Source organism: Anser cygnoides, chromosome 17 (assembly GCF_040182565.1).
Source record: "Anser cygnoides isolate HZ-2024a breed goose chromosome 17, Taihu_goose_T2T_genome, whole genome shotgun sequence".
Classification (NCBI taxonomy): domain Eukaryota; kingdom Metazoa; phylum Chordata; class Aves; order Anseriformes; family Anatidae; genus Anser; species Anser cygnoides.
Window position 1 is genome coordinate 1,866,068 of NC_089889.1, and position 13,423 is coordinate 1,879,490.

The window sequence follows — 13,423 nt, forward strand, 5'->3', positions numbered from 1 at the left end:
TGGAGCAGGGTTCTTCTCGTGGCCACCTTAGTCCAAAACATTTCTCACCTGCTTAGCTAAGGCGTTAGGGTGGTCAGGAGGATGAAGTACTGCCCCTCTACCATTTACATGCTAACAACAGACAAAATAACCACAAAGATGAGACGCTGTCCTTTTTGTCCTGCAGGAAGAATCACTCCAAGTGCCTGGTGCACTGCAAAATGGGCGTGAGCCGGTCGGCATCTACTGTTATAGCTTATGCAATGAAGGAATTTGGCTGGTCGCTGGAAAAGGCTTACAATTACGTGAAGCAGAAACGCAGCATTGCAAGACCAAATGCAGGCTTCATGAGACAGCTTTTGGAATACGAAGGCATTTTAGATGCAAGGTAAGGTGACAACGGATGGAGAGGTGGCTTGCAGGAAACAAAAGGACCTGGTTGTAGGCAACGCCTCTGGTGTTTCAGTATATCACGGAATATTAGTGGAGTTCCGTGGATTTCTGTTCGGGCAGTAGGTTCCTCTGCCACTGAGCACAAGACGTGTGTTGCAATACAAAGACGGTGACAGAGCGTGCGTGGTGGAGCAGTCTGAAGGCAGACCGCCGTCCAGAGGGGTTCCCCTTTGAAGGGCAGATGCAGAAGCCTGGGCTAATTGTGCTTTTCTAAACCTTTTCTATGCCAGGCCTCCGCGGATGGAAATTAGCTGTCTTCTAGGGAGATCTGCTCTGGTTTAATTCATTGAGGGTTTCTCTGTGCTTGGGAAGCGTGTTTGTGTTTCTCAGCAGCCAACGCTGTTCAGCAAAACATTGTTCTTGTTTTATGAGGCAGAACTGAGCTCAGGCAGTGTTGGAGGCACATCGTTCGCGGTTCTGGGTGACCACGCCAATCATGAGGCTTTGTCGCTGCAAGTGCTGCAGTCTCTAATAAGGGTTTCTGCATGCTCGACTTGGCCTCTGCTCTAGTGGGGAAAGAGGAGGAAAATTTTCACTCTGGTTCAGCAGAAACTGTGCCGTGAGGTGTGGAGAGGCGTTGGTGCGGGGCATTTTGCACTGGCAGACGTCTCTGTTCCCATCGTGTGTGTGGTGCAGGGCCCTGCCAGGAGTCGTCTGAGCCAAAGAGGTGGTGGAGTAGGCAGGCGTGATGGGCGAAGTCCTGATGCTAGAGATGGCTTTGCCTGGATGGGAGTGCAGGGCTGCATTTGCCAACCAGCCTGGCTTTTCAGGGTCGTGAATCTTCTCCACAAGGAGAGAGGGAGGGATGCTCCTGCAGCCGAGCAGCCTTCAGCTTCTGCCGTGGCTGTCAGCAGCAGCTTGACTGTTCTCACTCGTCTCTCTGTCCTTTCCCCCAGCAAGCAGCGCCACAACAAGCTGTGGAAGCAGCAGGCAGAGAGCAACCTCCCTCAGAACACAGACGGCAGCACGGGCTCGGGCGACTTCTTACTCGAGAGCTTAGACGTCGACCTCGAAAACCGCCTGGCTGACCTGGACACCCCGTCGCAGTCGGTGTACCTGGACAACCGAGCCGGCCCAGAAGTGCCTGTGGGGTATAATTACTGCTTCCGCCGCCTCTCGGACACGCTGCTGGAGAACAAGGTGCCCGGTGAGAGGGAGAGCTTCTTCCACGTGGAAGAGCTGGAGCGGGACGCGCTTGCGGAGCGCGCCACCTCGCTGGTGAGGCAGCCTCCGTCCGTGCCTTCGGAGGGGAGGCCGGAGGTGGCGAAGGGCCTGGAGACAGCGGAGGTGCTGTCAGAGCTGAGCGGTTTCCAGGAGGTGAAGAAGAAACTGGACTTCAGCCCCCGGAAGGCAAGGCTGGTGCTGGGCCCCGGGGAGCCAGGGGAGGATGGTATCAGGGAGGAAAACCCAATGGAGAAGTGGAAGCGTCGTTTGTCCATGCACAAGGAGGAGAGCAGGCTTAATAGAGAGAACTTGAATAACAACAACAGCAAAAGGAGTTGCCCAGAGGATTTTGAGGTGCGTATGGAGTTGAAACGTAGGTGATTAGCATGGCTGACTCTACTGCAAGTGAAATTGCTCTTCTCATCTTCATAGCACAGTTTCATTTGACTTGGATAAAGCCTTTCATTCCATGATGAGCTGCTTCCTTTTCGAAGTGCTTCTGAACATGGCTTTGCTTGCCCAAGCTATGGATTTAGATGCCAGAGAGAGAGCACACAGGTGTGAGTGCACTGTAAGCTGCTTTGGGCAACTTGCTTGCATGACCATCGCTCGAAACGGTAGGTATTCTTCCACTGAAAATGTTGTCTGCTGGGAAAGTACGTGGCTTTTGTTCCTGCTGCAGGGCCTGAAGAGAAGTGAAATGGGCTTCCTTCCAAAGCTGCCTAGCTGTAAATGCGTGTTACGATCTGTGCCTCTCGCTCTGCCCGTGTGCTTTCTGCGCACATTTACCTGTACCTGTTTTCTTTCTTGCAGCACGATGCCGTATTTGGGATCCTCAGTAAAGTCAAACCTCCCTATCAGTCTTGTGCTGACTGCATGTACCCCTCGGCCAGCTTGTCTCCCGACTCCTTTGGGGAGCAGTGCGAGAAGCTGAACCCCGGCTCTGCGCGTCACAGCTCCGCCATCTGCACGCAGCCGGCCCTCCTCTCCCACATCCCCTCCGGCTTGGCGGACCACCTGCCCAGCAAGGCGCGCGCAGAGGAGGTAATCAGAACTAAAAATAACGAGGCTCCGCTTCCTCTGTCAGCGGGAACTGGCACTTTGGAAGCTGGTACTTGTAGATCGGTGGCTGATCAGCAGTGCGACGTTTCAGAGAAAGGAAAGGATGCACCAAAAACCCCGGTCAAAACCCTGCAGCCCAGGAGAAACTCGCACTGTGACAAGAGCCTCCTTAGTGCAGAAGTGGTGAAAGAAGAGTCTCTAGCCAGGAAAGACAGCAAACCCACCAAGGATCTGAAGTACATGCTGTTCAGTAAAGACTTGGAAAAGCCGACCGCAAACAGTTACTTAATGCAGCATCAGGAGTCTCTCATTCAGCTGCAGAAAGCGGGCTTGGTCAGAAAACATACCAAAGAACTAGAGCGGTTGAAAAGCCTGCCCTCGGATGCCTCGTCCCTGCTCAGAGAGGGCTCCCTGAGCAGGGCTGAGCCCAGCATCGCGGAGGAAAGCGAAGACCTGATTTCACATCACGGCCTCGTCCCTCTTCTGAGACCAGCCCCGTTGATACCCGAAGATGCCGAAAACGAAGTGAAGTTAGAGGTCAGGCGCTTGCTGGAGGGGATCTCTCAGAAAACCTCCACGCCGGTCGTGTGCAGGTTGGAGCACACGAGCAGCTTCACCAAGGACTTCCTGAAGACCATCTGCTACACCCCCTCGTCCTCCCGGAGCTCCAACCTGACGCGCAGCTCCAGCAGCGACAGCATCCACAGCGTGCGGGGCAAGCCCGGCCTGGTGAAGCAGCGAACTCAGGAGATCGAGACCCGGCTGCGGCTGGCTGGTTTGACTGTTTCGTCTCCTCTGAAAAGGTCCAATTCCCTCGCCAAGCTGGGGTGTCTTAACTTGTCCTCCGAGGACTTGTCCAGCGACATGGACGTGTCAACCGTAACGGACTCGAAAGAGGCCGTTTCCAGCGAGTCTTCCGTGCTCTGTGAGCCACAGCCCACTCCGAGGAGTGCGGATGCCAGCTCCAAGCTGGCGGCGAAGCCGGCTGTCGGAAACTTGAAGAATACGCTTTGGATGGGCAAAAGTTGATGCCTTCTGTGGGGGGAGTAAGAGGGAGGCTGGATTTCTGGTTTCTGTTGTTTTTTTTTTTTTAAGGCGTTTATTCATTGCACCGATGCAGTTTTACCATCCGACTTGCAGTAGTTCATCCGATGCCGCCTCTTCTTCCCCTCCGTGTACTCTTCCGTGGGGAGAAAAAGAAACATGATGGGTCATGATGAATGGCACAAGGGAAAATAAAATGTATTGCATGGCTTAGAAGAGGACTGTGTGTGAATTGCCTGTTGTCCTGCAGGATGCTATTTCTAGTACTGTTTGCCAAGTATAATAATGTGGTGTTGTGCGTGTGTCTATATATAGATAGATCCTTACATCTCTTCGTCTATCTATATATATAAAATGCTGAAATGCTCCGTTTCGAAGTCTCAGCAAAATAATTAGTTATGACTTTTTTTTTTTACAGAACAAACACAAGTCTCTAGCTAAAGCAAGCGCTTGTGGAAAAATCCTTAAAATGGTGACACGAACACTACCTCTGTTCTTGCTGACTTTTAGTCTGGGTTTAGTTTTGTTTTGTTGTTTGTTTTTTTTTTTTTGAGAGGCTTTTCCCACAGTGCTTACCGCTGACCGAAGGTATTCCCTTACTGTTAGCTGTAAAGTCCCGGAGGAGCGGAGACGGGCTTTACTGCGCTGAGCGCTCTCGTCACGTGAAGGAGTGTAAAGCTGTGTTCGTATCGACGGTGTGACCTGCTGGCGTTAGTCCCTTGCTGCGTGACCAGGTGAATTGTCGTTGTCTCATGTCGGTGACGGAATGGCGTCCGGACTGTGCTGCTGTCGGAGGCTCGTGCCCGCGCGGAGAGGTGTCTCGTTCTTTGGGTGTTCTTGCTGTCGTCGTGGTTTGTAATGTCCCGGTAATAATGACGAGCCTGGCCAGTAAGTGGCTGTGGACCCTGGTGAAGCTTTGTGTGGTGCTGTGTCGGCGGTGGGGACCCTTGGTCAGGCTGTCGGTGGCACGCGATGCCTGGGGAGGAGCGGTGGCTCTCCCGGTGCGCTGAAACCCCAGCAGGCAATAGGTGAGCGTGCGTCTTCTGCGATGAGCGCTGTTGTCTTCGGATGAGGATCAGTTCCTCTGCCCTCGCTTTCCCAGCAGGCTGTGGCAGTGGGGAAACTCCCACGGTGCTGCCAGGGGGTGAATCCCGCTCTTCCCTGGGGGCGCACGGCCCGTGGGACGCACAGGGTTTGGGGGCCCAGGGTGCTGGTTCCACCTCCCCGAGCAGCCAGAGCCGCGCAGGGTGGTTAAAGAGCATCGGGCTCCTCCCCGCGGTGCTGCAGCTGCCCGGATTTGGCCACTGGAGGGCAAGTCCTGGCTCAGAGACCGTGCTGCCTCCTCCATCACCCCGGACCCGCTGCCTGCGCGACCTGCGAGGCCGACTCAAAGGCTGCGTCCCCCAGGAGGGCCCTGCAGACCTGGGCACGAGCCTCGGGCTTCAGGCCTTGAACATCAAGCAGAAAAACGGGCTCACTGCGGAGAGACCGGAGCAGCGAGGGTGCGGGTGAGCGAAGAGCTTGGGAAGCACACAGGGGACGTGCTCCCGGTGCCGGGGCTCCCCACGTCCCCCCCCAGAACCGTGACAGCTGCCCGCTCCTTCAGGGCCGTAGCTTGAAGCAGGCCTGGGGGTCAAAACAGACCTCGGAGGTCAGGGCTGGCAGACCGATGTGTCCGCTCGTGAACGCGCAGGCTGGGAGCGTGAGCTCCAAACCTGTGCAAGCGCCGTCGAAGCCGTTCTTAAAAATCCCCTCGTTGAGGTGAGAGAGGAAGCAGGACCGCAAGCCGTCATTCCAAGCCTGTGTTAATCGAAAACGATGCCTTGAGAAAGGGAGCTGTGTCTTACTGCCCTAAAACCCAGAACTTGCTTCTTTTTCCTCGAGTAGAAGACCCTACCCTTTTATATTAACAGCGTAAGGAATTACGGGGACTGGGAACCAGTAAATAAGCGTCCCTCGTTAAGAGTCTTAAATTTCGTGGACCTTTTTAAAGGCACGTTTCCTATTGTCCCGTGAAAGGTGCTTGGAAGCGGAAGCTCGGCGGGAGGGAACCCTGGAGGAGATGCGCGTGCCCTTGCCTTGTTTAGGGTGGGAAAACGGGGGCTCATTTTTGGAGCCCGACCTTCCCCCGTGCTCAGCGTCTGCCCGAGGTGGCCTGGCCCTGGGGGCTGGCAGTCGTATCGTTGGTGCTGTCCGCGTCTGTACCGGCCTCTGATGCCTGCTGGGTGGCAGGGGACGGGCAGCGGGGGGGGGCCGGGGCTGTGCCTGATGCCTGCAGGCTCCGTGCAGCCGCCCAGGGCCCGTTTTGGTGCTGTGCTCGGCTCCGGTCCCGGCGCACCCGGCAGCCTTGAGGCTTGCAGAGGCTGCTCGCGTGGTCGCTCGTGTTCGACACCGCGCGTTTTGCCAGCTCCTTTCCCAGCCCTGCGGACACCTTCCTGCGCTCCCCATTGCTGCCCGGCCAGGGAAGAAGCAGGGGCTCGGCTTTGAAGAAGCTCGGGAAGACGCCCTTAGCTGATGCAAGCGAACACGTTCGTTTCCTTCCTGTTTTCCCGAGTGCCTGCCAAGCCCCGCTGTGCACAAACCGCGGCGCGGTGCAGCGCAGACCGCTGCTGCTGCTGGAGCCCGGCGCTGCCACCGATGCCCCCGCGCAGCCCTTGTGCGGCACGACGCCGTCGGGCAGCGGCGTAGCTCAGGACGAGCCGTGCTCGCGGCCAACGTGCGCTAGAAGCACTCGTGTGCCATTTCGGGGGGGGTTTGTAGCCAAACCTGACGCTCGCAGACTTCGTTAGATTTGTTGCATGAGAAGGTAGATGTCTTTTTTTTTTTTCCCCTCTTCCACGTATCGTAATTGTTCTTTTACAATTGAGTGCCTTAAGAATAGTTTACAAATACTGTGTATTTATGCTGAGCTGTTAAACTCTGCTGTTTGCTGTTCATTTTTCTTTGGTGCTTTTGGTGTATCCGGTGGCAGTGAGACCGTTACCACTTCCGCACGTCGACCTCCCGGCCCGCGGGGCTCGGCGCTGCTCGATGCTTCCCCTCTGCCCGGCTCAGAGCCACGGCAAGGCAGCGCCGTGCGCGGTGCCCCCGTTTATCTATGCATTGTTTATCGAAGCGCAGAAATGGGGGGGGCCTGGGGGTGCTCAGCCAACTGCCGGGCATGGTCCCAACCCGGCCCCATCCCGACAGAAAACCCCAAATGCACAAAACCGGCACCTTATTTCCAGTCTGGGCGTTGTCGGTCCGTGTGATGCCCGTAGGCGTCCTGCCCGTCCCACGGGGTCGGCCCGGCAGCGGCCGCAGGCAGGAGAGGGGTGGGGGAGTAACGTGGAGCTGTCCCAGTGCATTGCTGTACTCTGTGATAACAGTGTTCCTCTTATTTCATCGTATTTCTTAATTCTGGTTTTATATTTAAATACGCAGTATCTTTTGTACTGTATGTTCGCGGTAGGGGATGCATAATGCACTTTTTTTTTTACTTTGGTTTGTAAAAATGTACTGTATATTTTATGTGCTTCTCGTGAGAAAAATAAACTTTTTTTTTCCCCCTTTTGCAAATGTGGTTTGCAGTGGTTTTGGGGGGTGGGGAAGGATCAGCCCGGCCATGGGGAAGGGCGGGGTGGAAAGAGAAGGATGCGACCAGCGCGAAATGTCCGAGCAGCGGCCGCCCCCCGGCTCCCATCTCCCCTGCCCTGTGAAATCTCTTCCCAGCTGTGCTCCCGGCTGCTCTCTGCTTCCTTTGGGTCCTGGCTCTCTTCTTCCACCCTGAAGGCCCGGCTGGGAGAAGCCTTTGTCCCTCTTGGTCTGGACGTGTTTTAGCTGCCCTTCTGGGACGGCGAGCAGCACGGAAACGCACCCGGGTTGTGGCATGGGCTCACCTGCAGGTTTTTTTTTTCAGGGGAAAAGGGAACAAAATAGAAATATGCTTAAATCCCGGAGACAGAAGCAGAACAGAAATCAGTGTTTCTCTGTCCAGCCTCGTTTCAGAGCCCCAGGCTGGCTCTGAGGACCCGCAGGGAGCCAGCGCCGGCAGCAGAGCAGTCACACGACAGCAACGCCTGCTCCGTGCCGAGCCGGCCCCGCGCGGCGCGGGGAAAGGACTTATTTGGAGAGGGGACTCGGTGCTCCGGCAGCGCCGGGGGCTCTGCGATCCCCACCGACCTGCCCGACGCTCGCCTCCGAAAAGCAAAACCCAGCCTGGAAGCCGGGGAGCCGAATCTTCTGCCCCGAGCCGAGCCTGCTGCCGCCCCCCGATCCACCCCGGCGCGAGCCCAGCCCTTCCTGGGCATCCACCAAATTTTGCCTTTAAAGGCAAACAGCGAGCATCGGCCTCGCAGCCCTGCGAGGAGTCTTGTTACTGCCCGGGATTGTTCTCGCTCTCGGAGCCGCTTCGGGGAGGAACATGTCAGTGTTTACCTTGGCAGAGGAGCAAGGCGCAGGCTGGGGATGCTCTCCGCTCTTGGCACCCTTTTGCTAATTGCCTCGACGAGTTGTTAACCCACCACCACCAGAAATATTTGCTTTTTAGGGGGTTTTCTGCTTTGGCTTCGGGTGGGCAGCGTCTGCCGCCCACCTGCCAAGGGCAGCCGAGCCCCAGGTCCTGCCTGCCCTCCTCCACCCCGTGGCACCAGGGGCGAGGCGCAGGATCTGACCCCACGGGCACCGGCAGGCCAGGGAAGGAGCCGATGGTTGCTGCTGGCTTCACGCCTCGCCGGTGCTAACGGCCCCGCTCCTCACGTGCACAGGGTGAGGAGCAGGGTGTCCGCGGAGTCATGGGGGGTGAATTAAATGATTTAGCTTCCCCCCCAGCAGGGCTGGGTGCATGTCACGGGAGGCACGACTCCGGGCTGCGCTCGCAGCGCCGCGGGCACGAGGGCGGCAGCTCGCCAGCCGGGCAAATCGGCCGCAAGCGATGGAGGAGCGAGCCTCGGGCTCCTCGCGGTGGGCTTGGGGAGGTTTTGGCCTGCTCGGCCCTGAGAGCGGCTCGGTGGGCACGGAGCCCTGCCCCAGCCCCGGGCTCGGTGTCAGAGCCCACCCGGGCCCCCAAGTTCTGGTTTTTTGTTGTGGCGTTGGTGGAGCCGCGGCCCTCTGCGGCGCCGCGCTCCTTACGGCCGAATGTCACATCCTGTTGTGATGTTGCTATGGCAAACCCGGGCAACATCTGGAGCAACGGCGTTCCCTCCGAGGGCCGTCAGGGCGTTATTTATAGCGGAGCCCCCGTGGGCAGCTCGTGGCTGGGGCTCCCCTGGGACCATTCCCCCCCCCAGCCCGTCCCGGCTGCACATTTAGGTGACCGCAGGGGTGGAGAGCGGGCGTCGTGCTGCTGGGGGGGGAGAACTGGGGCTTGGCAGGCGGGCGAGGGTGGTTTCGGTGGCCAAGGCAATGCGAAGAGAGAGAAGCAAGGCAAGGCCGAGCCCCCCCCCGCCACGACCAGGAGACGCTGGTGCCCCTCGCGGGCTGCCCGCAGCCCCAGCACGGTGCCGCTGGGGCTGTTCGCGCTGGGTCCCAGTCGGACCTTGCTCCGCCTGTCCAAAGAGGTAGAAACGGGGATGTTTTCCAGAGCAGAAGCTTGGAGGTGGCACTGCCCAGGAGCAGCGCGACGGCTTCTGTGGCAGAGGTGGGAAGGGGCGGCGGGGCTCAGCCTGCAGGCGCCCACGTTTTGTCCCGGCGGCAGCAGCCGAGGATGCCCCGGGGAGCCGTGGCTGAGCTCGCCGCGTTCGTGCCAGCCTCGGCCCCAGCCCTGGCACCGCCACCGCCCTAAAAGCACCCTCCTCTCCGGCTCGAGGGACGGGCGGCAGCGGCGCGGCCGTGGTTGCCATTTCCTTTTATGCAGACAGCCCGGGAGCAGGCACGGCGCTGCTCCCCCGCTGGGCTTTCCGTGGAGCTCGATAAGCAGCTCCCAGGGAAAAGCAGGGCGGCCCTGAGTCCCTGGCGGCTGCTCCTGGGCTCGGCCGTGGGCTCAGGGCCTTTTCCCCTCCGTGCTTTGCCCGCAGAGCTGGGGAGAAGCTTTGTGCCGCCGGCTTGGTTTCGCTGAGCCCCTCCTGGCAGGCTGGGGGGGGGGGGTGACAAACTCAGGCTGTGCCAGCCCTGCTGCGCACCTGCCAGCCCCAAAATCAAGACAACGTCTCGTAATTTGTGGGAAAGAGAAAATGAAGTTGGTTTTGGTATGGGCAGCCAGGGCATTGCCTCAAAGAGAAAAAAAAAAAATGAATTATCAGTCAAGTTTCTGGCGACCCTGAGGGGTTTGTTTTGGGCGGCCTCGGCGGGGACTGAGCCCTTCCAGCGGTAACAAACGGTGTTTTGTCTCGCTGCGGAGCGGCTCCACGGCGTGCAGCGAGAAATCTCCCCGCGAGGGGCCGGCCGGGCCGATAAGGAGCGGGACAGCAGTCGTCCCTCGCGATGCTGACCCTTGGGGGGGGGGGGTAACGCGGGAAGCGGCACCCGCTCGCGTGCCCTTTGGGCCGATTTAGGTGTTTTTCTGCATCCCGGCTCGGGATTCTTCCCCAGGGCCGGGCAGGGCGGCCGGCAGCGCTTGCACCATAAAAGGCAAAGCGCCGGGGAGCCGCTGGCGACGCAGCCGGCGCGGCCGCTGCCATGCCAGGCATCCACGGCTGCGCGGCCAGGGCCCGAGCCTCGCGGCCCCCCGCTTCCCCCCCTTCCGCAGCCGCCGGAGGATTTACAGGAGCCTGCTTGGCGGCAGCAGCATCCGAAGGGAGGCCCTTTCTGCTCGGGGGCTCGTTTGGAGAAACACCCGGCACGTTAGCGGGGATTTTCGATGAGTTAGGGTTTGCAGGCTCCTAAGCTGGGGGGGGGCTTGTTTCCGAGGCTGCCGTTGGGTTTTCGCTGTTTATCTCGGGCTGTACTCCTCATGCCCCGGTAATTCCCTGAGCAATAACGTATTCCTGCCGAGAAGCGCAGCCGGCCCGTGTCTCCACAAGCTTTACACGGAGCGTATCCGGCCCCGGCCCCGGGGGCCCCATGCCAGCACCGCGCCGCTTCCCAGCAAGGAGAGGGCTTGGGGGCACGGGGGGGGGGGGTGCCAGGCGCTGCCCAAAATCCGTGGCGGAGCCGAGGGGGGCGATCCCGCCCGCAGCAGCGGCAGCGTTTGGCCTGGCAGCAAACGGGTGGAAGCAGCCGGAGCGGAGGGGAGCCGGGGGTTTTTTCGCTGCGCGGGACCTCGGGGAGTTGTCGCTGCAGCGGGCAGGGGGAAGGAGGAGAGCCCCCGGAGAAAGACGCGCAGCGAGTCCTGCCCGCGAGGGGCTACGGGCCAGCGGCCGAGAAGCTTCTGCGGCTGTCGGGGTGGGCTCTGCCCCCGGGCAGGGAGCAGCTCTGTGCCGGGAGGGAGCCCCCCTGCCCCGCCGCCGGCTCCACCGTGCCAACGTGCATTTCCCAGCCCGGGCCGGCCGTGAGGCTGCACGCCGCCGGTTCACATGACCCAGGCTCGGAGGCTTCCAAGCTGCCCCCGTGTCTCTCCCGGCGGCCGGAGGAAGGAGAAGGCGGTGCCGACGGTCTGCCGAGACCCAAGGTGGGAAGGGAGCCCGGCCGGCTGCGGGGCGGGTGGACCGGGGATCACGGGGACCGAGCTGGCAGCCATGGAAGCATCCACCTGGCAGTCCTGCGGATATTTACGGGATGACACAAGTCAGGCACGAGGCAGAGACTGCGCCACGTCCCGGGCAGCCTCCGCAGTGGCATGCCAGGATTACGCCCTGCTGCAGCAGAGTCCGCGCGGCCAGGAGGGCCTGGGGCACCTTCCCCAGCCCGCGGCCGAGGCGCACGTCCCTGCCGGGGCCCCGATGAGCGGCAGCTCGGATGAAGGCGCCGCACGGGCAGCGCGGGGCAGAGGGGAGGAAGGAGAAGCCCCTCCGAAGGTGTACGAGATGCAGGTCGGGCACAGGTGGCCGGGCTCCAGCCGGACGGTGAAGCCCGTGGTGTACCGGCTGGAGGAGAGCGAGTACCGGCGGCTGCTGCAGGAGGCAGAAGCAGAGCCTGACGAGGAATGGGAAGCGGAGTACGAGGTACCTGTGCTCCAGGAGAGCTACCCGGGGAACGGGAAGGTGGCGAGCCCGAGCCTCAAGAGGATCAACGCTTTGCAGGGAGCCCTGCGCGGGCAGCTGAGCCGCTCGGACTCGGAGAGCAGCCTGGAGAACCGGCAGGTGAGCAGAGCCGCGCCGAGCTGCCCCGCGGAGGGGAACAAACCCAGCGTCCCCATCAGGTCGGACAGCTTCGAGCGCAACGCCTTGCTCATGGATTACATCCTGCAAAGCAAGCAGGAGGCAGCGGCAGCCGTATCCCACGTCCCCAGGGACGGCGGCAAGGCAGCCGAAGGCTTCAGGCAGGCGCTGGGCTTCGCCCCGCCGCCCGGCGGCACGCCGGACCCTTGCCAGAACGGCGAGGAGGACGCGGTCAGGAAGCCCGAGGTGGACTGGCAGGTGGCGAAGAGCCTGGAGAGGATGGTCTCGGCGGCGGCGGCGGCTAGAGACGCCGGGAAGCTTTCAAGGCAGAACAGCAGCCAGCTCCTGGAGAGCAGGGAATGGCTCGAAGAAATAGATTTGGAGATGCTGGATTCGTACAGCATGAGAAAAACCCCTCCGGCCCCTCCGGTCAGGTCGCACAGCAAAGAGAGCTTGGCTTTGAGCATGAGCAAGACGGTGGCGCTGACCGAGGCGCTGCTGGAGCCGTGCAGCTCCCTGGCGAAACCTGACAAGGAGCAGAGGGCGGCCGCGGGCGAGTGCGGCGCGGAGCAGCCGGCGGGAGGGAGGGCGCCGGGAGGAGGGGGCCCCGAGGAGCAGGAGCGGAAGGGGAGGAAGAGCCAGGAGGAGGATGAGAAAGTGCTCAAAGTCGCCGACGCCAAGAAAACCTTCGAAAAGGCAAAGGCAGCGGAGGGGAAGGCGGCGGCCAGCAGCGCCAGGAAAGGTGAGGCAGGGGGCGCGGGGTGGGGGGGTGGGGGGGGGCTTGGAGCAGCGCGGGGTGGGGGCAGCGGTGGCGCGGTGCGGGCGCGGAGCTTCGCAGAAAGGCGGTGCTGGAAGGAGCCCGGAGCAGCTGGGAGCCGCTCGGGGCACGGCTGGGTCGAGCTACGGTCCTGTCGAGGTAGGAGGGAAAGCAGGTGTCGGTCCGAGTTCGGCAGCCTCGAGAAAAGACTTCTGGTGGTGAATCTGTCCTGCGGGAAGGGGCTTTGCTGGGCAAAGGCTCTCCTGGCCGCAAGGATGTGCAATATCCAGCTGTGCTGCTTGTCATGAACAGAGCCGGTGCCGAAGTGCCTGCGCTGTACCCTCTCCCACTTTCACGTGTGCTCATTTGCCTCTGTCCAGCCAGCCGCCGGGCGACCCAGTGTCGTCTATCTCCGTGTAATTACGGCACCGCGAGGAGGCATGATTTTCCTCGGGCTCTTTCCCTCCCGCACCGTGACTTAGCTGAACAAGGCGTTCAGGGAACGGCACCAGCTTGGAAGCCGTTTCACTGCAAAAAAAAATAAAATAACTGAACTTCGTTGGAGTCGTGCTGGCGGAACAGCAGCGTGGTGCAGGGATGGGGAGAGGCGAGACCTGAACGCTCGGGTCCTGCAGGGACGGGTCAGCCCCGTGCTTCACCTGCACCTCCCGCTTATTGCCCATCTGCGGCGGCGGAGCTCCTTATAAGGGAAAATACACACGCTCGGGCACGGGAAATCTATGCCGGTTTTGGGTTGAATAACACATTTACTTAAGAAATAGGTGTGATT

General features: G+C 60.3%; 2 protein-coding genes across 7 annotated transcripts in view; both read left to right on the forward strand.

The window, feature by feature from the left end:
• SSH1 (slingshot protein phosphatase 1) overlaps positions 1 to 3,923 on the forward strand; it is a 32,516-nt gene extending 28,593 nt beyond the window's left edge. For all 4 annotated transcript variants that reach the window (XM_066979079.1, XM_066979081.1, XM_066979080.1 and 1 more), the window contains 3 exons: positions 167 to 367; positions 1,329 to 1,950; positions 2,410 to 3,923. In XM_066979079.1, coding sequence (XP_066835180.1) covers positions 167 to 367; positions 1,329 to 1,950; positions 2,410 to 3,687 — 2,101 coding nt within the window. In that variant the 3' untranslated portion in view covers positions 3,688 to 3,923. The remainder of the gene's footprint in view (positions 1 to 166; positions 368 to 1,328; positions 1,951 to 2,409) is intronic.
• Positions 3,924 to 9,843: 5,920 nt separating this feature from the next.
• The window catches only part of CORO1C (coronin 1C), a 49,040-nt gene continuing 45,460 nt past the window's right edge, over positions 9,844 to 13,423 (forward strand). The window contains exon 1 of one of the 3 annotated variants that reach the window (XM_066979083.1): positions 9,844 to 12,618. In XM_066979083.1, the coding sequence (XP_066835184.1) occupies positions 11,133 to 12,618 (1,486 nt within the window). In that variant the 5' untranslated portion in view covers positions 9,844 to 11,132. The remainder of the gene's footprint in view (positions 12,619 to 13,423) is intronic. The other 2 variants (XM_066979084.1, XM_013173223.3) reach the window with 2 other exon arrangements.